This window comes from Mycteria americana, chromosome 11 (assembly GCF_035582795.1).
Source record: "Mycteria americana isolate JAX WOST 10 ecotype Jacksonville Zoo and Gardens chromosome 11, USCA_MyAme_1.0, whole genome shotgun sequence".
Classification (NCBI taxonomy): domain Eukaryota; kingdom Metazoa; phylum Chordata; class Aves; order Ciconiiformes; family Ciconiidae; genus Mycteria; species Mycteria americana.
The window spans coordinates 12,405,214-12,429,570 of NC_134375.1; the positions used below are offsets into that span (position 1 = coordinate 12,405,214).

Here is a 24,357-nt window from a genome sequence, read left to right on the forward strand (position 1 = left end):
CCCAGGTGCGCGGGCAGGTAGCTGGTGGGGAAAAATACGCTTTCGATTTTCAGTGTCACTGATAAGGATGTGCATCACAGGAAAACAACGCAAACAACCTCAACGAGCCGGTTATGACAGAAAACCCGTGTGGATGTTCATCTGATCAGCAAGGGCACGTCAGGTCCTCGGAGCTTCCAGGGAGGATGAGTTCCCTTGGGGACGGGCAGGGCTTGATGGCTTTGAAAGCCAGCAGATACGTTTTACACTCACTCTAGTAAATAAAACTGGGCTGGTGTAAAGCAGCAGGAGTATCTTCATCTTCCCAGCCAGGCCTTTGGTCCGGCCCTTCCTGGCAGCCCTGTGCTGCCTTGTGCAGGTACATGGTGGGGGAACCTCACCTGTACTGAACAAGATCCGCCCGCGGAGGACAAGAAGAGCAATTCCTGGCAGAGCTGCTTCCTCACCGTCATTGTACTTGGAGCAAACAATCGTCATTTCAGGTAGCAAGAAAGAAAGGGGAGCACGTTCACTACATCCCAGGCAATTTGCTCTCATTGCCACGTGCCGCTCGCGAGCTCTGCAGCGGGGAAGATGCAAAGAGGACAGGCCACGCTCAGGGCTGCGTGTCACATTTTGCCACTATGACGCCAGCCCACACCGCCGGTGAAACTGTCCCCAAACTCCTAGATCAGAGTTACAAGTTTTGTGCCCAGAGCGCACAGAAATACTTATTCTGAAGTTTGTTTTCTTTAAACCCAGCTACAAGCCCAGTGCGTTCCTCCTCCTGCAGCTTTTCCCCGCTGCCTCCGCAAGAGCAGCTGCAGGAGCGTGCCCTTCGCCCACGTCTAGAGATGGCAACGTTAAATTTGCTTTTTAAAATCTGAATCGTGTTACCAGGCCATTTTGGTTTTAAGCTTCATTGATTGCAAAGCGCAATATTGCTTCTTTGAAAGACAGAGCACAATCGTACGACTCCTGCGCTGCCACCCCTAAAAATCAGAATTAGAGACGCAGGTTTGGTGGATTTAGCGATTTCAAGCAGTGCTCCCCCAAATCCTCAGAAATCCACAAGGACAGCCAGAGAAGCGGTGCTGTACCTGGAGGGGGTTTGCTCTGGCGTAGGGTCAGCGATGCTCCGCTCTCCTGCGCTGCCCGCGGCTTGTGCGTGGAGCCGCTGCTGCCTACCCTGCTCCTGGACGGCTGCGATGGCCGCGGCCAGACAAACGGCCACGAGGAGGGTGAAGGCCAGTTTGGTCTTTCTGTTTGGTTTTTCCCTTTCTTTTTCACTTCGAGCTTCCCAAGCTGTAGAGGCCCCGTTCCGACAGCACCAGCCCACATAAGCTTGGAAAAGTCATGACTCTACATAAATAGACATTATCACCCCAAATTCACCCACGCAGATTTTTTTTTTTGTGCCAGTTTTGGAAGCAGAATTAGACCAGAGATGTACAAATAGATTTTTTTTTCTGCCTCCACAAAGTTTTGACTTAAACCAACTCTTCTTTTGTATCTTCACGTCAGTGACAATCCCAGCAGGCACTGCCTATTGCCATGGTGAAATTTGTCACCGGGCAGAATGAAACATGGAGGAAAAACACTCCTGGAAGACAGGTATCTTTACAAATGACGGAATATTTATTACCAATACCTTTAAAAAAAGATTACATCTGCTAGATCACTGATAAATATCATTTACACTGGGGAGAAAACTACAGAAGCTTTTTTTTTGTTCCATTTTTCTTGGTTTTGTGTTTTTTTTGTTTTTCTTTTTTTTTTTTTTACATAGAAGTAACCATATCAAACTAAGAAAGGAACACAGCTTGAAATACTGACAATATTTCTCTGGTCAACACCCCTGACTTTTACACAAGTGGAATCCTGATTATGAGTTACTGAATAAATATATTTAGAAGGTCTAAAAGTTAACTGTATTATTTTGTAAGCAAAAAAGACAACTTACAGGCAAATTCAAGCTATCAGGAAAAAAAATAATAATAAACCACTGCAGCGCATTTAAACTTGAAAATTTTATAGAAAATTCCGTTGCCTTTTACTAGCATTATCCCATCTGAGTGAACTTACAAAATTACCCCGTAGTAACAAACAGTCCTTCTCTTAAGAAGAATTATTTTGCTGTGGATATTGTCGTTTTCCGGCATGACTCTTATTTTGCCTTCAGGCATCTACGAAGAGTTTCTAAAGAAACACAGACTTCCTAGCAGAGAACTACCGGGAGATCCCACCTGCCCGCAGACAACCTGCACCTCCGTGGGAGCCCCGGCTGCCGCGCGGCGCTCCCCGAAGCACGGCACGGCTCCTCTGATGTTCGCGTTCAGACCAGATTTCCTAAGCGTTTTCTATATAGTGGAGTTACGAAGGATGATGAGTTATGTTCCAATGCACGTGGAAAGCAAGCGCGTGTTCAGACAACGAACCCAGGGCAGCTTTACGTCTCAGAGTCGCTGTGTTCTAATTTCCTTGGAATAAAATCCCCCAAAGCGAGGTGGATTTAGCTGGGTTTACACCCAAAGGCGAGAACCGCATGGTTCGCTCCTTCGGGTACCTGTCCCTTTTTGTCACTAGAGGCAGAGATCGCATCTTTGCAGTATCTTCATTCCTACCCAATTTAATGCTAATTATGATAAAGACAAAGCTATTGCAAGACAGTAAAAATGGACCCTTCCCGCATGATGCCAGAACATTAGCTACAGGTCCTGTAGTCCACAAACAACCAAAATTCATGTATTTTTTCAAGATTATAGTGTTCTTACTGAGTATTTCGAGTTCGTCTTGCTTAGACCTCTGAATAAAATGTAACATCTTGTGTGTTATAAGCACTTGATTTAACACAAGAATCATCGTAACTGCCATTTAAATACAGCCGCATTACGAACCGAATCTGGAACAGTTCTGCCTTGCGTAGCCTTGTAAAACTGTACAGTAAAGTTGCAGCCAAATTACTAAGAACAACTTTGAACTCTCTGTCATAAAGGAAAAAATTCCAAACAATATTTTCATGATAATGCCGTCCATAGCATTTTATAGCAGAGGAAAAATTAATATCTACATCATATGTTAACTTTAAAAAATTCTATAAAACACTAAATATATAATAAAAAATATGCATATAAGGACATATGTAAACTGCTTTGGTAACATCATATTACAGATGTTTTCAGTGCATTGCAGAGTTTCCAAGGAAACTTCAGACAAAGCTATATTTGCTTTGAGGAAGTACTGTATAATGCCATTCCTAAAGAAGCATAAACATTTTTCCAGTAGTAAGATGTACTCAAACCACAATATTACTTAGTACTGGGTGTCTTCAGAACAACTAGCTAAATGTTGCTTATATTATAAACAAGAAGTCCTTTGTGTAATTTTTGTCATAAACTGGACCGAGCTGTGAGCGATATCATTATTGTGCTGATGGCTGACAGTGTACAGGCGTTGGAGGTCGAAGAGCCGGATCCTCTCGCGTACGCATCTGAGCAAAGGAGAGAGAGGGGGAAGGTAAGTGAGGAGAGCAGCGTTCATTAACCCAAACTTCTCCCCCCCCAGATTTTAATTCTGTTTCCTCCGATGAAGCGCGGTGGTGGCAGGAGGCGGGTGGCTCCCGGGCAGGTCGGACCCCACGCGCAGTCCCCTCCTCCTGCTTCGATAACCTCCCGTTTACCGGGTTTCACCTCTCTAACTGAATTTTTGGTTTAACTTAAAACTCCTGCCGCTGTTGTGTTGAGGCTACTTTCACGATTAGATCACTTCATGGCCTGTTTACTTACTCTTTTTTTTACATTTGTACTATATTCAAGCTGTTACTTATGGCACCAGCCTGGCACGGTCCATGTCCTGGAGGAGCTGCATACCTGCTCTGTGGCCCACTGCCTTGAGCCAAATAGGAACTGGCATGTGTTCCTGCTCTCCTTCGCTCTCCTGTGTCTGCTGATTAAATTCTTCTGTATGGTTTATATAGCCACAGTGTACAACTATAGTGGAGATAATTCTGATCTCACCCAGAGTTTTTTACATTGCTGCAATTTTAATGCCGTATTCCTGCATTGCAGAGGCTCCTGATTTAATGCAGCTTATAAACTGTGGCATTATTAATGGAAGATGGGACGTGGAGACTTTGCAAAAGCAATGTTGTGTAATAAAATACTCTCTTTTTCTGTTTGTTTTTCTACACAACCTCATTTCCCTAAATAAATATTTATGCATCCAACACACAATGGAATATGGCTATACAGTAGCCTTATAAATTTAAAAGCCTCTGAACACCACGTTTTGTATTTTGTTACAGTGAATTGCAGTGCAACAATATTTTCAACATATATATGTAAGTATGGAAGTAAGAGAGTGGAAAGTGTCTAGAAATCTTAAATACAAATATGATTACTTATGATGGCGCGTCTTACGGTTTAATCTTGACTCAGGATGAAATCAGAAACGTGGGCTGGAATGACTACGGTCCCGGGTGAGCCTGGGTTTCAGCTCCCTGCCTGGGAAATGGCCAGACCTACAGCCTGCCCCTGCTCAGCTTCAAGGCTCTGGTTCGTCCCCGTTTGTAGACGCAAACAGTGACTGGGGTGAAGCAGGTCTGCCCTGCCAGCGGGCGAGGAGGAGAGGGGCTGGGGACGGTGGCTCCCCGCGGCTCAGCAGCGGCAGGAGCGGGCACCGACCCCAGGTTCTCCTGTCCTTACTTGATATCTTTGGAATTCGGATTTGTTCACTGCTGCTGCCGTCACCCCCGTCGCTGAACGGCTTTATCTCTATGATGTAGTCCTCGTTGAACGGCAGGGAGAGCTCCACGGAGGTTTTATTCGTTTCTATTACAGATGTGCTGCTCTGCCTGTTCCACCTGTACAAAACCTGCAGCGAAGGGGAGAGAGAAGAGGAGGCAGAAGCGGCAGAGATGTCCATTGCCCTCAGGGCGTCCAGATTTGCTGCTGCTCTTTTCCTGCCTCTGATGCTCAGACACCCGGTCTGGTCACAGAGGGGCCATTCGGACCCCCCAGGGGTTTTTGCTGGGGACCCACACCAGCACAGCGGTGACTGTACCTGGATGGGGAGGTGACACTGGGAGGAGGGTGATGCCGATGTGCAGCATGAAACGTAGCCCCAGTACCTGGCAGAGCCCCTCAGCGAAACCTTTAGCTTGGTCAAGCTAAAATAAATCCCAAGGCCAAAACTTATTAAGTTTCTTCAGGAAACTGAGTTGGGGTATTTGATGCAGTGCCACAGACGGCTTCCCAGAATAACTGGCTTTTTTGAGTTACTTCTAAGATCTGGGAATTCTACTAATTTTGATCATAAATCATGACATAAAATATAAGATTTATAGGAAAAAAGAAGAAAAATGGAAACGTTTTGCTATGATTCAGGAAAGAAATCAATCTGTTATCCTAACAGTAAGTTAAAAGAGGACTTTTTAGAAACCCGATAGATGGAGTTTGCTTTTTCAGGGTGACGAGTCTCTCTCACCCTCTTTCAATTGACTTCTTAATTTGATTTTCAAACCTAAAATAGGTAGTGAAAAGTTGGTCCAAACTGCTGAGGTTCATCTGGCATTTTGACTAAAAACCCTGAGGAATCACTTATTTTTGATAATCCAATACAGTGCACCAAAGATACTTAAAAGTTAGTGCAGAAATTCAGGAGAACTGGCACAGGCTCGCAAAGCTGCTGCTGCCGGCATTTCAGATTGTGAACAAAATACGAAGCATGTCCAGGCTCTTCATCGTTTCAAGCTCTGGTGGAAAATGTTCGCACAACTCAACCCTCAAGGCAACGGCTGGCAATTGCACACCAATGCCTTCTTTGGGCCAAATTAAACCCTTGTGTAAGGTGATAGAGCTGAATTCTTCCCAAGATTTCGCTCCAGTTAAATTATACCCTATTAAAACTGCTGCTACTGAGAATTCTCTTTCTTTTCCTTTTGGCTTTGCTTTCTGAAGAAAATGGGAGCTATTAAAAAAGCATTTTATTTAGCTGCAATTAAGGAGTCAACTACAGCCTTTGGAAGGTTTCCACCAACGGCAGGAGAGCAGTCCTGCCGGTGGGAGCTTCGGAGGGAAGGAGCAGGTGAAGGTCCGTGGGCTGAGACCCGCACGGGGGCTCGCAGGGGTGAGCACTGCTGGGGCGAGGGCGAGCAGCCAGCAGAACGTGCTCACTCTACACAGGTATGGCTTCTGTTTCTGGAGGAATGCTCCAGTTTTAACCTGGAAAAGCATGCAAGTACCATGCCAAACACCTCTTCTGGTCTTACTATAAACCCCAACTTGACACTGGATTCATGGAAATGTTACCTATAGCCCAATACCAAAATCCAGCGACAGCTGAAGCTTAGTGAGGATTCACTGCAGGCCCAGGGGGTGGCGAGGAAGGTGGTGCAGGGCAGTGTTGTCCAGCTGCCTGCGCTGACAAAATACTCACTTTGTAGCCTCTCACTTCTGACTCGTTGTCCAGTGCTTTCACTTGGTCCCAGTTCAGTATGATCTTGGAGTCCGATGAATTCCATATGATGTTCCCGGGGGGCTGACTCGGTGCTATACCAAGATATACACGGCACTGTATTACTAAGGAGCACCATTTCCCAGTTGGATCCCTCCCAGTACCGATGAGGCTTCTACCAGCATAGCTGAGCGTGCCCAGAGTCCTATCGCTCTGGAAAGCTAATGAGCTGTTTCACTGATCTGTGTCCTCAAGGTCAGAGGAGGGGTGACATAACACAGTGTTCTAAATGAAAAAAGGATTCAGTCAGTTGCTCAACATGCCCGAGACCAGAAGAAAAAAGCCCTCTTGAACGATGAGATAAATATTTAATTCTCCTGCACAGCTGTGATTTCAGTTTTGCATGCTCTGCTTACTTAACACGGGGAAGAGCCTTACAAAAAAAAAAAAAAAGGCTGGTAAGTCTTCTGCACAAAAACCTGGCAAAGAAAAGTCTGACAGCTCCTTCAGACCTGAGAAAGCTTGAAAACGAGAGAGGGGAGTGCTGGCAGAAACCCTCCCAGGCAAGAGCCCCCCCGTCCTCGCAAACACTCACGTGGCTTTTTGGTTGTGACGTTGACCGCGGCACTGGAGGGGCCGGTCCCTGCCGTGTTGTACGCCCTGACTGCCAAGTGATACAGCGCGTTACCTCTCAGGTTGCCGACTTTTGTAGACGTTTGATTGCCAACTGTTCGAATCCTTTTTGCATTTTCTTCCTTTTCGTCGTGTCTCCAACATCTGACCTGAGAAGCAGAGCACGTACGTGTTTACCTCCAGCTGTGGGCTGGCAGCACCCGGTCATTTCCAGCGCTAACTCTGGCACTTCTGCCCAAAGTGCAAGTGCCACAGGGACAGATCCCGCACCCTGTTACAATCCCTTCTTGTTCCTTGCTAGAAAGCAGCCTGGCTGCAGCGCTCCCTCCCCAGGACCTCAGATGCTGCCTGGCCATGGAAGCACATTCACGCAGGTTTCCCCCAGCAAGCTCTGCTCTCCATTTTCAGCCAGATCACACACAGAAAGATGTATAAGATGTATAATTGTTTACCATGTGAGAGCGATCTCCACATACTGAAGAAACAAAAGGAAGCAAACGCACCACAGGAACCCACCTGCCCCATGGCAGGCAGGAGCAGCACTGCAATGACTGCCCATGATGTATCTCCGCATCTCCTCAACGCTTAGTACTGAAAGGATGCTGCGTTGGGTTTCCATACCTCATATCCCTGTATTCTTCCTTTGTGCTGGTTCTCCCGAGGGGGAGCCCAAGAAACTTCAACGTCTGAGGCAGAAAGACTTCTGGCCAAAACAGTGGTTGGGGCTCTCGTCGGCTCTGAGTAGAGGAGTTAAAAATAAAATTAAGAGTTTTCAATTTTATGTTCAGTCAGTCCCAGACTTCAAGGGATTTATTTTCTTCATTGCACGAGAAAAGAGGCATGCCACCAAAACAAACTTCCACATTTCAAAACGATGGCCTGTCAGTCTGTGCCAGACGGCACTTCTCCTCTGCCTAAGAAATAATAAGATGTCATTACTAAACTCAACCCAGGATACCATGTACTGTAATTAGGACAAGAGGGAACATTTTCTAATCAGTGGACATTAATTCATACTAAATCTCAGCGGAATTCTTTCCAGATTACATATTACTTTTCCATTAATATCAAAAGATTTCATTACGATTAATGTTATTTTAATGACTATCAAAAGAATTAATCACGGCTCGCCATTTATTATAAATCAGAACAAGGATTAGGTATCAAAGGATATGTCAAGGTGGATACTAAACCCTTTCAGACCCAGGCACCCTCCCCGCGTCCACTGGCAGGGAGGAGGGAGAGGCGGTGGGGTGGGCTCCTGGCTCTACCTTCCTCTGCCGAGTAGACGACCGTCACGGGGCTGAACGACCCTTCCCCCTTGTTGTTGTACACTCCCACTTTAACTTCGTAGGGGGAGAAGGGTGGCAAGGTCTCGTTGCGGAAGACGTATCTTGCGGCGTCTGGGGAGGCCACAACAGTCTGCATCCAGCTGATGGTGCCGAAGGGGCGGAAGGCCACCACGTACCCGAAGCCGCCTCCGTTCTGCAGCTCCTCGGGCACTGTCTGTGGGCAGGCAGACCGAGGAGAAACAGTGCTTTCAGCAATGGCACGCATTTATCTCTGTCTGCATGCTGGCTATTGCTCTTGCTCCTTCTAAAGCTACTGTCTAAATAGAGCATTAGAGACAGGAGGCGGCTGGAGCCCTACTTCACATCTAACCTGAATTCATCCCATCCTGACTGTGCTAGAGCCTTGCTGCTCCACGAGCTCCCCGTAGTCAGGGGGGGAAGCAGCACCTCCAGAAGACACTTCGTTTAAGACTTAATTCATCTTCGTAGGTGTCCACCTTCCTTCGCTGACTAGATGGAGCCTCCAGCAACAATGTAAGTGATTTTAGGCAGTGCAGTGACTAACAGGCTGAGGTTTGGTGGGGTGAACCAAGGACGTGGTTCCTGCTTTTCCAGTACACGTGCAGCAGCTCTCACGTCTTTGGAATCACACGTGAAGCCCTGAAGAACATATCCTGGCAATGTCGCAGCCAGCGTGGGGCTGGTGGTCCCTTGCTGGCCCATTGCTACACAGTGACCCAGACCAGGTCAGCCGACTATCCACATCCCGTGTGACGTGACCTGTTAGAGACCGCAATGGCAGGGAGTGACTTGTCACAAACATGATGGAGAAGGGCAGGTAAGTGCTAGGTAACAGCTAGAAGAAACAACCTGTCACCTCCAGGTCACTGCTGGACACACTGACACTTCCTAGTCTCAGGCTTGCAGCCCCCTAAAAGCTGCATCAAAAGCCAAAGCTTCAATGTATTAAAATAATCTGTAATTATGGGCCACTCTCCCACAGATGTCCACGGTGCTTAAGCATGTGCAGGGGTTACTTTTGGTGACTGCTGCTTAGTCTGTATTGTAAGGCTCAAAAAATACACCAGACCATAAAGAAAAGGCCTCTGGACATTTAAAAGAGTAAACTGACTGTTCTATCAAAATACAAATTATATTTTGTGCAAATTACAACTCAAAGTCATGGCTGATGTTCTTGCCATGTGTGTTTTTGAAACATATTGCTGTATCTTTAGGAGACATGGCGTAGCTAATTAGTCCAATGGAGGAGGAAATTTAGCACATTGAGCTGTGTGGTAAGGACAAAAGCCCATTTATAGCTTTTTAATAACCTTAAAAATATCTCTGGCGATTCATTCTGCCAGCTTGGTCAGAAATAGTGCTAAGTGGAAGTGTTAGCATGTCTAGTGAAGTTCATTATTAGGAAAAATATGCCAGCTGCATCGCATCATAACATGAAAATATGAGCAGACAAATGACTAAAGTTCTAACCCCGACTGCCTTAAGGAATATTAAACATTTTTCATCTCTGTATCTCCTCTTGCTGGCTTTCATTAGCAGCAACGAAAGCCAGCATGCAATGCGTTGTGCTAACTCTTAACTATTTGCTGCCGTGGAACCCGGTGCAGGGATAGGGCTGAAGGCTCGGAGCCAGCCACAGTTCTCAACCAGGTCAGGACGTGCCGAGCCTGGCCTCACAAACTCTGTTTTATCTCTCAGGTGGATTCTGCCCATCCACATTTTGCCGTATGCATATGGATGTGCTGACAGTTGGGGGGCTGAGCTCATGTCAAAGCAGCGATGCACAGCCCGGTCCCTGCACAGCACTCCTCTGCTGGCTTCCTTGCGTGGGGGCCTGGGGTGAGGGACAGGGTGTAGCTCAATTTTAATAGCTGGGCTATTTTATCAGACAATCTGGGCTTTTTTACCACAAACCGTTTGCAATCTGCAGAAGCTTCACTGGGGTCTGGGGTGAAAGGGCACATCTAGATCGGGACCGTATTAATTTTCGTCTCGGTTTGGACTCCACTTACCTCCCAAGTAATGACCAGCTCAGACTTGCTCCCTCCGCCACCACTGACGTTAGCTGGGGTCACTTCAGGAACTGCAAAAAAAGATGCAGAAGATGCACATGGCAACTTTGAAACCAGAAAAGTGTGCTGAAATGAAACAGACCTACACAGCAACAGGACTCTGCCGGCCTTTCCCTGCTGGGTACCGGAAAAGCTATTAGGAAATGACTAATTTGCCATGGCAAACAGCACATTAAAAGTATGTCAATAATAGTATATGAAAAATATGTCAATTAAATTGTGTATTCAGTCACTAATTGTTTAGTTTAAACATTTATCTTCCATTAAAAAGGGCTTTTATTTATTTTCCTATTTCATATTCTGTTCCATTACAGGCTAAAACGGAACAGAGGAGCCACATACCAGGGGCTTCCCATAACCGAGGCACATATCCCTGCAGCCACCATGCTGAGCCTACTTCTTGCCGTGACCCCTTTCTGCCAGACCAAAAGACAGGGACAACATCCAGGAGCATTAAAGCTCTCAAGGCTCGTAGCTTGTGCTGAAATCCCTGAATACAGGCACTACTGAAGACCACCGTAAGCTTGCCTGCAGCAGGCTGAAGATGTAGCGTGGTTCCACGAGGCAGCAGCGTGTCCGGAAGAGGGTCACAGAAGACAGATCTTCAGTAAGCCTATGAAATGATCCAACCCATAGGGCAGCCCAGGGTGGTTGCTCTAATGCTGATGGCCCACAGGGTGAGGTCCAAGTTACTCTGAGACCCACAGAAGCCCCCAGCATCAAGGGCCTGCCAACTCTCTAGCTGTGAAGCTCAAACTCCTGCTCTCAAGGTGCTGTAGTCTGTGCTCCGGAGTTTCCATCACATTGATCATGGGAAACCAGAGGGACTACTCTCAGAGTTCATTTCTCTCATCAATGGATACTGGGCAGTATTTTCCAAAAAACCCTGCCCAAATACCTTTTTTTTGGAAAAGCGTTGCTTTCTGCAGGAAAAGGGGATGAAGTCTTCCTATACATCCAGGAGTCATGGAGTGAGCAAAAGAGCCCATCAGGAGCTCCACAACTTCTACTGCCCGTTCTGTGCACACAAATAACATGCCACGAGGGAGGAGAGCGATGGGCGCAGAAAGTGCTCCTCAGCTTCCTCCAGTGCAACACTGATGAGCGCTTACTCAACAAGACTTAACTCAGTTGCCCACTGCTACTTACGAGCTTCTTCAGTTCTTCTCTTCTCTGAAGGCCTGCTGGGTTCTCCAATCCCAATCAGGTTGGCAGCAACTACTCGAAATTCATACTCAACCCAAGGGTTCAAACCCACCACTGTCGCTGTGAACGTCCTGCCATCGATGATCTCTGGAACTAGAAGGCAGCCACAGGTCAGGAGTGCAACGAAAACCACTAAAAGTATTAAGGACTGCTGAGAAAAGGTCATTAGCTGATACCCTTAAAAGTGAGGGACTAATGTAAATACAAAGTGAATAAGGATTGACAACAGGATTTTTCTGACATTTTGTTAACTGCCAAAGAAGTAAAAGAGGCAGCATTAAAACATTGTGCTTTTAGCACAGAAATTCCTGCTATTACAGAGTTTCTCCTAAATTGCCACTTTTTGAAAACAAAGTGTCAAGACAACAGGTTTAAAGGGTTTTTGTTTTTCTCTTTTCAAAACACAGTTTTCCCTCTATTTAATGGCTACTGGAACAAAATTAACCTCTGACGGAATGAGCTATTACATCATAGGATTTTTCCCTCTATCAGGAAAATAATTCTACTTAAAGATAGGCCAGATGACATGGTCTGTCCCTGAGGGATGTCTTTATAGACCACAATTACTGTTGTATATCTCCAGCGCGGCAACAAAAGATAGGAAATCATTCTGTTTTCTCTTAAACCTTCATGAGAAAAATGGATGAGTAATAGCACTGACTGGACCCTAAATCTTTGGGTTGCCAAACTTGAAACTAGTTAATAAGACCAGTGCTCTGCAGCCAGAGAAATTACTTTTCACTTCAGGGTGCCGAGCTGCTCCACTCGGCCTGTGCATAGGTCCCGATGGATGCGTTTTCCATCAGCGGAGCTCTCTGGAGGCCAGGCGATGGACCTACCTGTGCTCACCGCTTGCCATCCCACTGAGAAGGGGGTCCTTGCTTGCACGACATACATTGTGATAGGGCTGTGGTTGTCTGCTCCTGGCCTCCAGGACAGCTGAGCAGTGGTGTCGGTGATTTCGTCTATTGTCACAGCTTCCGGTGGACCTGGGGGACCTGTTGGAAGAATTACAGGAGGGGTGCTCGGAGCTTCGCGGTGGCTTGAGGAAGGAGCACTCTGGTCTTCTTCCCTTACTCAGGACAGAGGTAATTGAGTCCCTACGGAGCAGTTAACCGCAGCCCCAGCTGTGTTTTAGCAGCTCTCATTGCCTGGATGAGACTGGGAGGCACGGGGCGACAGACGAACACACAGATCACCAGCTTCACCCGCAGCGCCCGGGTGCCTCCGCGTGAGCAGCAGCACCGAGCCCCCCAGCATGCCTGAGCTACCCAGCAGCGCGGCAAGGCGCCCGCTGCAGCGCTCGGGATCAGCTCTGCCATCTCGCGTCTGCTGCTTTAGGACCCGCCTACGTACAAGTACGATTTTTGGCTGCAGCTTGGATGCACCCAGAGGCTGGTGAAGAACAAAGGACCTGCCTGTAATTAGCATCGTGTCCGAGTGTGGACCAGTATTTTCTGTTACACTGCTGAGTCCCTTTTAACCAGTAAAGCACTGTAGGACATACTGATCAGAGAGGACATCTCTCCTGTATCATATGGCCATTGCTGTCAGTAGTGGTACCTGAGGTGCAGTCTCTCCCCAAAAGCACCATCTCAAGCAAACTCTCCTCTTGCAAGTCACTCTTTGGAATAAAATTATTCTCATATGATATTCAGAGAGCTGGACATGTTTAACTACCTAAAATACCCTGAAACCTTCCAATATCCTGTCTTTAAAATGAAAGTTTCAGCAGGTCTAGCCAGATTTAATTTCTCAGAAATTAAAACTTTAAATTGTTTCGCTGGGGGGAGTAGGCACGCAACGCAGCCTCATGGAGCAGTCAGCTCCTTCGGTCCCCACCGAAGTTACACCAGAGAAATGAAATTTCATTGGATCTGTCACAAATTACTCCTACTGCTTGGCAGAGGCTGAAACAAACTGTCGTCATTTCATGTCTTGGAATTACCATGGCTTTTCCCAACATTTCAGGATATGCTTCTTTGCAGGGTGCAGGCTACAGTAGGGCAAGAGAGGGAAAAATTACCAGTTACCGATTCACCAAATATTTTGGGGCTCCTGACAGACACACGCTTCTCCTGTTCTGATGGTGTAAAAAAACCCCATCCTGAACAAGTGGGCTGATCTGCATGTACCGGTGCCAGGGGTTACTTCTGTATGCTCTTGTTTGATATTCCCTGACATAAATAATGGATTTTTATTCTAGTATCTAATCTCTTACCATTTTGACATAACCCCAATATTTAAAAAACTTCTAAAAATTATTCTGAAGGCTCTATTTATGCACCAGCTATTCACCTCCCCGTCCAGTCTCACAGCCCAGGGATATTTCCCAGTTTTTATGCAGTCGGTGAGACAGTACAGCACAACTCTCCGTGCAGCCGTGGAAGCACTGGCCTGGATGGAGACGTCCCCGATCACGTTTTTAGGGAGCGACAAGATCAGTATTTTTACCATCATCAAGGGTCATTTTCTTGTGAGAATTTAATGTTCCTCCTGTTTGTTTACAGAGCCAGCACTAAGGAAATTACCTTACCAAAGCACCCATCAGCAGGCTATTTTGAAATGTTTGTGCAAAACAAAAAAAAATTCATCTGAAATCATGCTGCAGCAAAAACCCAAGAGTCAGCGTAATGGGGAGCAACCTCCTGGGGAGGAGAGCAGCGGCTTCGCTGCCTCCAGGGGCCCAGCTCTTTGTACAGCACATGGCTAAGAACGTCTGCGTTCATACGCCTACGGGGAAACGTGGTAAAAAGCATTAGGATATTATGAGGATAACAAGAAACACCCAGGTACAGACAAGGGCAGGTTTCTCAATGAAAGTTCAGGGCCTAATCTCGCACATTTTACCCTGACACAGCTTTGATAAAGAGGGAATTTCTTACTGCTTTTTCATGCTCTCCTCCTTTCACCGAGTTGCCTGAGAACTTATGCTACATGGAGAACGTGCGAACTATGATTTTGCTGGGGTCTACGAGAACTGAAGGTAGCAGGTACAGAGCAGCACCAAAGTTTGCTTTCCTCAAAGCTAACGAGCAGTAAAATATACATATCATATTTATTGTAAGGATCCAGACTCAGGTTAACTAATTGCATCTCTGTTAAAGTCATACTTACAGATCACCTGTGTATGGTAATGAATAGATCTTGAAATATCAGTGAAGTTACTAAATCATGTTTATTCTAGAAATGGAACAATCTTGCTGGGCAGACATGCAGTGAATAAGCTGGATACTGTTTCTGCTGCACAGTTTATCAAACAAAGGAGCTTGGGGCAAGTTTTGCATTCAGGACGTGAACATGTACTAGTGTGTTTATCTGTGCTGTGTGTCTGTTGTATGAGTATGTATATATGGAAGAATCTTTATATGCACTGTTTGAAAATGTACTGTGAACCCCAGTGTGTATTTAGAGCTTATTTCTTAGATCAATTACAAGATGCTGGGATCCCAATGAATGTCTCTGAACCCAGGAATTGTCTTACCAGGAGCAGAAGATAGGAAAAAAAAAGAAATTTTACAACAACAACAGCAGTAACAAAATTCAAATACCTCTTACAATCAGGTCTGCAGCAGCCGATAGCTTGTCCACACTTGTTTGCACCATGCAGACGTATTTCCCAGCATGCTTCAGCTGGATGCTTCTGATCATCAAATCACCAGCTGAATCCTGCTGATAAAGTAGGGAAAAGTGGTTACAATTACTTTTTAATGAGTGCTAAACATCATTATCACATGAAGGACACTGTGACTAATGGATTTACTTTACACTGGCTGATGAAAACATTAGTAATGCAAGCCGTGGCCTATTAAAATTATGTGAGTCTGCCTTGAAGATAAGAGCGGGAGCGTTTCTAAAATTACGGCTCCTACAAGGGGCAGGGGAGCCTGGTTTGGGTCCGTTAAGCAGTTTCCCCATTAAAACAATGTGACAAGGCTTATGTAGGGCAGGTTCGCTCCGATTCCTCCTTTATCTCTCTGGATATCCAATTTATAGCCTCTCTGGTATTCAGACGCCCAGGTTGTGTCTACATCTATTTCGTAAGTGAAAACCAGCCCAAATTATGGGACATCTGCAATAGTTTCACGGCTTTGTATTACAGCCAGTATTTTGATTGCCCGGCGTTTTTGTGCTAAAGATCACGAGAACAGCACTCTCCGAGGAAATCTTGCATCACCTAACAGCGGTAATTTGTTTTCCAAATGCCAAGTGCATGTCTGATTAACTGTTGAATAGAACTAATTAGGTTTCTGTATGTATAGGAAGCTGAAAACTCTCTCTAAATTTTTCTCCAGACACAAAGCATTCGATACATTAGAAATCTCAGCGTAACCTTGTGATTGTGGCTTTCTGACTGAAGAATATTAATAGAGTTTGTAATTTTAGCTTTGCAGGCCAATCAGGCACAGTCGCCGGGAAGAGCCGTCGCTGCTGATGTGCGCCCTAGGCATCAATCTTTAAGTGCATCTTTTAATGATTTTTTGGGGGGATAACAGCAAGGCTTGTAAATTGTATTTCCTTTTCCTTTCAGCATTAAATTTCACTCCTGACAAATGTAAACACGGACTGCCAGTCTGCCTGAAACCCAGCGGAGCACGTGTCTCTGTAAAACCTCCCTTAGAGCAACATGCAAAACCCCTTCCAGTTTTCTACCTCTGCTGAAAATTTGTTGCATTTCTTTCCATCTTTTTCTTGCTACCTTCACCCAACACAAGTGGAAAAAAATTCATGAAGAAGGATGAGAAAAGATTTTTAAATTGCAAATAAATTAGAAATTAAACTCCCCAAGTCCTGCCTAACACGCAACAGGCTAAATTAGATGAAAACTGAACTGCAAAGGAAAACATTATGGTTACAAAGGAAAGCAAACTTTTTACCCATCTTTCGACACAGCCTGTGAAATCCCTGCTCCTCTTTTAGTAAAAATTATTTGGAAATTATTTTTAGTCAGAAGAATGGCATGAGAAGCTGGGGCAGGTCTGACAGACGTGCTACCTCCTCGTGTGAACCCCCTTTCTAATAGACGGCGTCCTGAGGTACCTCCTATAGCACTGACCCTCTCCGATTCCCAAAATTCATGCCACAACATCTTCAGAAAATCTAAAACTACTAGAAAAGCTGAAACAACCTGCCCCTTACAACTGAGGTAAAAGCAGAGAAAATCAAGCAGGGAAGGACCATCACAGGTACCCTTACCTTGCTGTGGGCTCTCCAGTCCTAAACCTTCCTAGAGAGGCAGAAAATAGCAAATAACCCAAGCAGATTTTCTCCTCTCCTAACAAAGGAAAGTAATTCCTACCTTCACCACCTTTTCTTCCCTGTACCTGCCACTTGATTACAGTCTTGAGCGACAGCGGTGGCCAGGGCTGTATTTAACGGGCAGTCTAACCATCATTTCACACCTGACTCCTCTCCCAGCTATCCCATTTCCACGAACATGATCTTTTCAACCTTCAAATAAACAATTCTCTGGACATTGCAAAAGTTTGCATTGTCAGTGGGTACTGACTGGGTTTCCCGTGAACAACCAACCAACCCAAAGATACCAATGTGACATTGCCAGGAAACGTGCACAGGTGACACTGAAAAGAAATGTCATCTCTGACGGTTGGTGATGTTTGTAATACTATGCAGGCTACTTCGTGTAGAGCAAAAATACTTATTCTAAGCATGTGGTCACAAGAGGAGGACACAGACCAAGACAGATAAACATGCCAACAAACACTGCCTGAACGAATTTGGGGGTATAATCTCATTTCCTGCTGTTTTCTGTATAAATACAAAGTTCTACAATTGTTATGTTTTACATTTCTTTTACTGTTACAGTCAGAGAAAAACTATTATGGACTTCTTCCTTGAATGAGAAAGCAGTTTTTTGCAATGAGGTCTTCTGACACACATCCCACTGCAATGTGAACGCACCGTTCATGCAAGCAGATTTAAGTCATGTCATTAAGCAATTATAACAACTCTACACCAACTGTAACGAAGTAGTATACTGGCAATGTTTATCTTCTCAGTCTACAAGACACAAGGTAACGTCTCCTACTATTAACTTAGTCAAATCCATTCCTTCTATTAGCAGCCCTTTTCTGTGTTACCTGCTTTTATTACTGCGAGGAGATTGCTTTAGTATTAATACTTACTCCTCCAACTCTTTCGAAGTGATCCCCATCTTTTTCGAAGTCTATCAGGTGTCCATTAAATGACCAGGTGAACATGATATCTAGTGAGTGATCGTGAGACACCTGACAAGGCAAGACAATGCTTTCTCCAACAGTGACATCCATGCTGAAAGGTGACACCATAACCCGGGTTGGATCTACAAACAACAAAGAAAACAAGGCGGGGGGGGAAGCATTAATCCTGTGCTCCTGAGAAATGGAGAGAGATGTAGAGCTGAAAAAGATCCTAAGCAGTCTACCACAACCGCAGCATTGCCACCAGAATGTTTTTGAAAAATTTGCAGTGATCACTTAGGAAGATCCTTAGCGCAATGAGTGAACTATCACATTTTTTATTTTATCCTCCAATACCTTTCTCTTTTCGTTAGATTGAAACACCATTAATAAATCCTCCAGAATCCTCTTCTAGCCACAATCCAGGTGAGCAAGGAGAAAAGGCTGGAAAAGAGTGTAGCAGATCTGAAAGGCTGGGTTAAAATTTTTGAAAGATCTTGGAGAACAGAGATTATTTTATTTGAATCTTCTTACTCCAAAAATTGGTTTCACAGTCATAATTTGGTCACCATGGTTATTAAAAACCCCTGTTTTGTTGCTCTTATATTAAACGCTGCCTTGACAAAACTCTCTCAATGTAAATCTCCAAAACTGGAATGAAGAAGGGTGTATTAAAAACATAAGTGATACCTGCTTGGACCTGAAAAGGGAAAGATTAAACTAACATAATTGTTGTTTGTTATGTTTACTGAGAACTTGGTGTTTGTTTAGAATACTAGCCATGTTCGCTGTCTGATGGATGGTTTTACATTTTAAATTCAGGTAGTTTTCTTTGTGTGAGGAGGACCCACACAAAGAATAAGTATAAACGTTGAGTGATACCAACCAAACCTTTCACACCATGGAACCCAAACCTCTGCCCCAATAAGCCAAGTCCTGTAGTAATGTCAGACAGAGGGGTTTTGGGGTAAGTCGTGGCTCTGGGTGTAGTAACTCCTCTGCCTGACGTGCAGCTGATTTGGGTCAGTCAGTAGGTCAGACTGACTCCCTTTTTAGGACCTCTGTGGTCTTACATGAGATGTCACGGATCTTTGGTAGATGACCTTTGCTAGGTGGTTGAGAGGGGTCCTGCCATAACAAACCTGTTATGGTGAGCAAGAACTGAGCAAATCTTTTGGGGAGGTGAAGCAGAAGAAAGGTGAGAAAGTGCATTGTCCTAAATACAACATTTGCAAAGGAAAGCCCCAAAACCTGTGGGTATCTGTGATGTGGCAGGTTCTGTCTGTTAAATAGGGGGAGCAGCATGTACCAGCTCCACCTGGAGCTTTGGGACTAATCCCTTATTCACAGCTGGAGTTCACATGGGTCCTTTACCACTGGTTTAATTGTCTATTTTTCACTTTAGTTGCACAGTACGAACAAAATGGTGGCACAGAAAGATGAGCCATGACACATTATGCAGACTTCAGCTCCTCATCTGTGCCTGTGAATTCCCTCTGCCTCTAAAGTTAACATTTGTCTTTCATTTCTGTTGACAAAAATGCCGTTTTTTTTTCTACAGGGCCTCAGAGGAAATGAAAAGGAGAAAAAATATTGCTTAACAATGAGACCAAAAGTCTGAAAATCATATACAGATAGATATTTTTGCTTATTCCAAAAGTCTATTCTGCACAGCTGTCATGCTAAAATACTACGGGCATTATTCATTCTCTGAAACCAAAATCTTAACTACTTCTTCCAGGGACTATTGGCCGACTGCTTAATCCTCTGCTAAAATAATAAGGATAGAGCAACAAAGATATGTACTGGGCAGAACTACTCACTGAAATTTAGGGGATGCCAAGCTGTTCCTGGGTTTTCAAAGACCTTACCAAAAGTGTACAGGAGGTAGTGAAAAAGATTTAATCACTGACTTGAACAGGCTTCAGTCCACATGGACTTGGCTGTATTACCTTCAACAAATTTAATTCATCTGTATTTTGGTTTCGCTTCTAACAAAACAGAGTAACTCTTAGCAGAACCACAGTAGGTGTTACAAGGCTTAAGTAATTAACAGAAGTAAAACATTTTAAGTTTCTCAGGATAAAAGCTGTATAAGTGCAAGTTACTAAAATAATGCATAATTCTTGCCTAGACTTATGACATTGTTTTTGATTATAACTGATGTATCAGGATTTTACAGTCACTTGGAACTGCTACTACTGAAACTCAAGAAGACCTGGAGCATCCCAAGCTCAGGACGCTACAGAAATGCCCGCACCTGCAGTGGGGCTCAGGCACAGAATCACTTACTGAAATGCCTTTCAGCATCAGAAGTTCATCCTCTGCTCTGCTCAAAGCCCGTATGAAATATTTATGAAGGACTTGACTCCGAGATGAAATGGGTGCCTCCCACAAAGCCCTGAGCTCTCCTACATGAGTCCTGTAATGATTCCTGTAAGCCGTGGTCCTTAACAAGTGTCAGCACCAAGGTTCTGCTGTAGCTAACCCTCGCCTCCAGGGCACTTTCTGCAAGAGGTGAGGAGTCCACACCAGAAATCGAATTCTTCCTGCTGCAATGCATACAGTTTATAAACATACAGAGAATGAAACATGGGTGTTTGCTGAAGACCTTCTTTCCAGAGCAGCTTAGCACAGCTCTTGTGGACATCATAGGAACTGCAAGTGCCCGGTGCCTCTGAAAATCAGGCCCCAGGGTTTCAATCCAATCATGTCAAGAAGCATTGCAATCGCGGAGCTTACCATAGGAGGTTATGGGAATGGCTGATACAGCTTGGTGACAAACGATGTGCAGGGAGGGCTCTGACCCAAGCCATGCTCAGCAGGAGCGCGAGCCCCAGCAATGCACTTTACAAATCACCCCAAGGAGAATGCTTACCCATCTCTTCTCAAGGACTGGGAAAGCTGAAAAACAAAACCATCCCCTCCCCCGCTTTAATAGCACTAGCAGAGCAGCAAATGGAAAATGTTATTCAGAAGGCAATTGAGGGCAGCCGAGTGTAGGCACACCTTGGCGATACACAGCCAAGTGGTAATCAAAATTATTAGATTTGCATTTTCAAAACCTGTAACATCAGGCACTTTTCAAATTATGGCGAGTGCTTTAATGATACCAAAATTGTGTTGGTTAGCATCCAAGTAAAAAATAAAAAAAAGATTGTTTTTTTCCAAGCTAGCTACTCATTTATTTATTGTCCACTTGCAAGGCAAGAGAGGCAGTCTAGGGAGACAGATACTGTGGGAGAGCTGATCTTAATGCTCTGTTACTGTCCTGTCCCCCCTAAGTGCAGGTTATTTTCCTTAGATGTCTTTGCTCAGTAAGGGCACTATTGCCAAGGTCAGTTAATTAGGAAAAAAAAAAAAAAAAAGTTATTTTAGTGATATTTTGAGATGATATTCACCTTTGGAGCACTCCAGTGCATTTTGAGATAGTTTTAAAAATAAGGCTGGGAGATTCAGTTGCAGATAAGGGGTGAGAATTTCTATTGGTAGCATCACCCTTTACAGCTGCCTGCAGGTTTCTGAGCCCTCCACAGAGGGAAGCAGTGCCTGGCACTTCCCAGCTCTCCTGCAGAAATAACAGACAAAAAGCAAGCAAAATTGTTCCAGGTCACTTCTGAGAAAGTTCGGCTGGCATTACTGAGAAGTTTTTAGAGGAGAAATAAGTGAATAGTGCATGCCAGCAGGAACACTCTCAGGGGATGAAAAGCCCTCTGTCATCAGGAGGTAAAATAATCTGGTTTTTAGTCTCAAATAGGAAACAGGGAAAAAAATAACTACACTGTACATGCAAACATATTCAGTAGGTGTCCTGTACGTATAGCAAATGCAGTGACAGCAGACGTGAGCGAGTTTATTGGCCCGGGCTTGGCTTTGCTACAGAGAAAGAAGAGACCTTTCCTGCACAGCCCTGAGCGGGGCAGGAGCAAGGCAGGGCTCAGGGCGCCTGCCGGGACGTAGCCTCCGCAGGCTGGCTAGCGACTGTCTGTAGATGTCACTGAAGGCTCAGGGAAGCAGGAAAGCTCCCTCAGCCTTCCCTTCACGCCGGCATTTTCAGGAGCACGCTTTTTGTGTGACAGAAACGGCACTTTTTTATTTTACGCGCAGTTTTGCTTGCACGGCAGCCAGGCTGGCAGCTGACGGAGCGGCTCAGCTTGCAGCCCGCCGCCAGAGCCGAGGTGGCCTGAGCAGCGCGGAAGCGCAGGTGCTGGGCCTCAGCTGGAGCAGACCCGCGCGGCCGCAGCGCTGGGTGCCGCTGCCATCGGCCCTGGCCTCCCCAGGGGGTGCCCTGAGGCGATCGCAGCTTTTCTTACCTATGTTTGTCCCGCGTTACATCCCTTAGTTTTACTGCTGCAGCATATTGCAGAGAAATTGGTGTACTTCTGCCTGATTTAATGTATTTGGTTTATATTACGAGAGATTTTAACACAGTTTTCTTGCTAGCTTTCAGTTTGTTAGAGGAAACAGAGCCGAGCAGCACTTCCCATCTGCAGGAAGGCTGCAATTGCTTCGCTTTGTCCCTCGTCCCCTGCTAAAGGGAACCTGTCATTAGCTGTTAGTGCCGCCTGCATTTCGCGCCTCATTTCGGGAAGCTGTGATGCATCTCCGAGCCGCAAACCAGCAGGCTGCAGACATCCTGGGTACCGGTACCGTCTGAGGGTAATAATTATCCAATCTGAAAAGAAACCATCCCACCCTGATTTTCTATTGATTGGGTGTCCATTAGGAGGGATTACTTGTTTAGGGGAAACAGCTTTGCATCGCTGCGTTTGCTTGTTGTAGCTCACGCAGTGCTGTGTTGTGTCATATCGATCTGGAGGACATGACGCAGTGGGACACAATCTACAGTGGCACGACTTAAGTGACATAAAATGAATCAGTGACTGACACTCGGAGATAATGCTTTTTTTTTTTTTGTAAAAAACAGGTCAGTCCAGAGCATGCAAATTATCTTTTGAATGACACAAGAGGACCAGGGCAAAGCCAGAAGCGATGTCACATATACTGTGCCCATCAGCAGCATTTCAACTGACCGGAGGGTTTTTTCCACCTAGAGACAGGCAGACGTGTCTGCGTTAGATTGCTACTTGGCGTCCCGTTTCCAAATGTGCTCCTTTCCAATTTGGCTCAGCTGTGGAGGCTGTGTGCTCCGCTCTGCAGGGAAGGGATTCAGCGATGCTAATAACCGCAGTGCCTTTCATTTAAGGATATCAAAGTGCTTAGTAAACAATGAGATATGCTTTGCCAGCCCTGGCTGCTGAAGGAATATAGAGTATTTTACTATAATAAAAGATTGAACTGTAGCATGCTCAGGAGATACAGCTCCTGTTGTTGGCCTCAAATCAGTGGAACTGAGCATCTCAGAGACAGATTAAAAAAAAGGAGATAATGTCAGCATTTCCAATGCTGGTTTCCGAAACCTGTGCACCTAATACCTGAATGCTTATTTAGACATCTATCCCAGCATAGAGGAGGAGGTCAAAGGAGAATGAAGGGAAGGGAATATTCAGGTTTTGACATATTTATCCAGGGTAAAAAACTGAAGAAATCAGAAATCTCCCCCAAAACTTAACAGTGCCTTCAGACTGTTCTACTTATAAGGAAATTTTCCAAGATCTCACAAGGCTTATTCCTTCCTTTCTTCTTCCAGCCTTGCCCATTTCACTTTATTCAAAATCTGTTTGCACTTTCATGCTGCTAGGTTTGGTTAATGGAAGCTAATGGAAATTTTGTAAAAGATCCTCCACTGAAGGTCTGCAGTGTATGTCCCTCTCCCCTTTACTCTTTTGCCTAAATAGGAAAAGTCTGCCTAAATAGGAAAAGTCTGTTGTAAATATTCATGGCTTTGGAGGGGAAAGTATTGCAAATGGACACGAAACAGCTAGTGAAAACTGCAACAGCTGCTTACGGACAGAAGAAACATGGTCTGGTTCTTTAAACAGAAAAAAAAGCAGTGTTTGTTTTTGCTGAGGGATATGTACATTTTCTTCAAGTACATAATAAATATTAGTATCCCACCTATTATACTCAGAGGGCAGGTCTGAGTTAAACAGCAGTGAGCAGCTCAGACGTGTAATGGCCAGAGCGGCTGCTGCAGAATGCAGAGAGGAGGACATTTATTCCAGGCTGGACAAGAGGAGACCATATAGACCAAAGTCATTTCAGCATATGAGGCTCTGACTCTCTGCATCATGTATTGTGATAGGAGCATGCCAGGGCATCTGTTAGCTGTTTAATGAAAGCCAGTGTGGATGACAAGGTAATTTCAGGTTCAAGCATGAATGCTCAAGTGCAAGAGTTTATGTTCAATTACCAGATGCTTCAAACAAGCAGCTAGGACAAAGGCAAGCAATGCCAAGCACACATGGCTGCGTCCAACGCGAGAGAAAATGGACAGAGCGCTGCTTTTCCTCGGGCTAAATTTCCATTCACGTTGCTGATATTCCTTAGGTGGACCTAGGCAGATAAGCAGTAGTTTCAAGTTTGATTAACCATCTAATTACCTAATTCTCTTAAACAGCC

The 24,357-nt window shown here is 45.1% G+C and overlaps 1 protein-coding gene across 1 annotated transcript in view; it reads right to left on the reverse strand.

Annotated features, from left to right (window-relative positions):
* Positions 1 to 1,596: 1,596 nt before the first annotated feature.
* LOC142415610 (contactin-4) overlaps positions 1,597 to 24,357 on the reverse strand; it is a 194,443-nt gene continuing 171,682 nt past the window's right edge. Inside the window, exons 13-23 of the mRNA XM_075514156.1 lie at positions 17,803 to 17,978; positions 15,208 to 15,328; positions 12,496 to 12,654; positions 11,600 to 11,749; positions 10,391 to 10,461; positions 8,337 to 8,571; positions 7,687 to 7,802; positions 7,028 to 7,214; positions 6,415 to 6,527; positions 4,683 to 4,851; positions 1,597 to 3,469 (exon numbers count right to left, since the gene is read on the reverse strand). Of these exons, the coding sequence (XP_075370271.1) occupies positions 3,369 to 3,469; positions 4,683 to 4,851; positions 6,415 to 6,527; positions 7,028 to 7,214; positions 7,687 to 7,802; positions 8,337 to 8,571; positions 10,391 to 10,461; positions 11,600 to 11,749; positions 12,496 to 12,654; positions 15,208 to 15,328; positions 17,803 to 17,978 (1,598 nt within the window). The 3' untranslated portion in view covers positions 1,597 to 3,368. The remainder of the gene's footprint in view (positions 3,470 to 4,682; positions 4,852 to 6,414; positions 6,528 to 7,027; positions 7,215 to 7,686; positions 7,803 to 8,336; positions 8,572 to 10,390; positions 10,462 to 11,599; positions 11,750 to 12,495; positions 12,655 to 15,207; positions 15,329 to 17,802; positions 17,979 to 24,357) is intronic.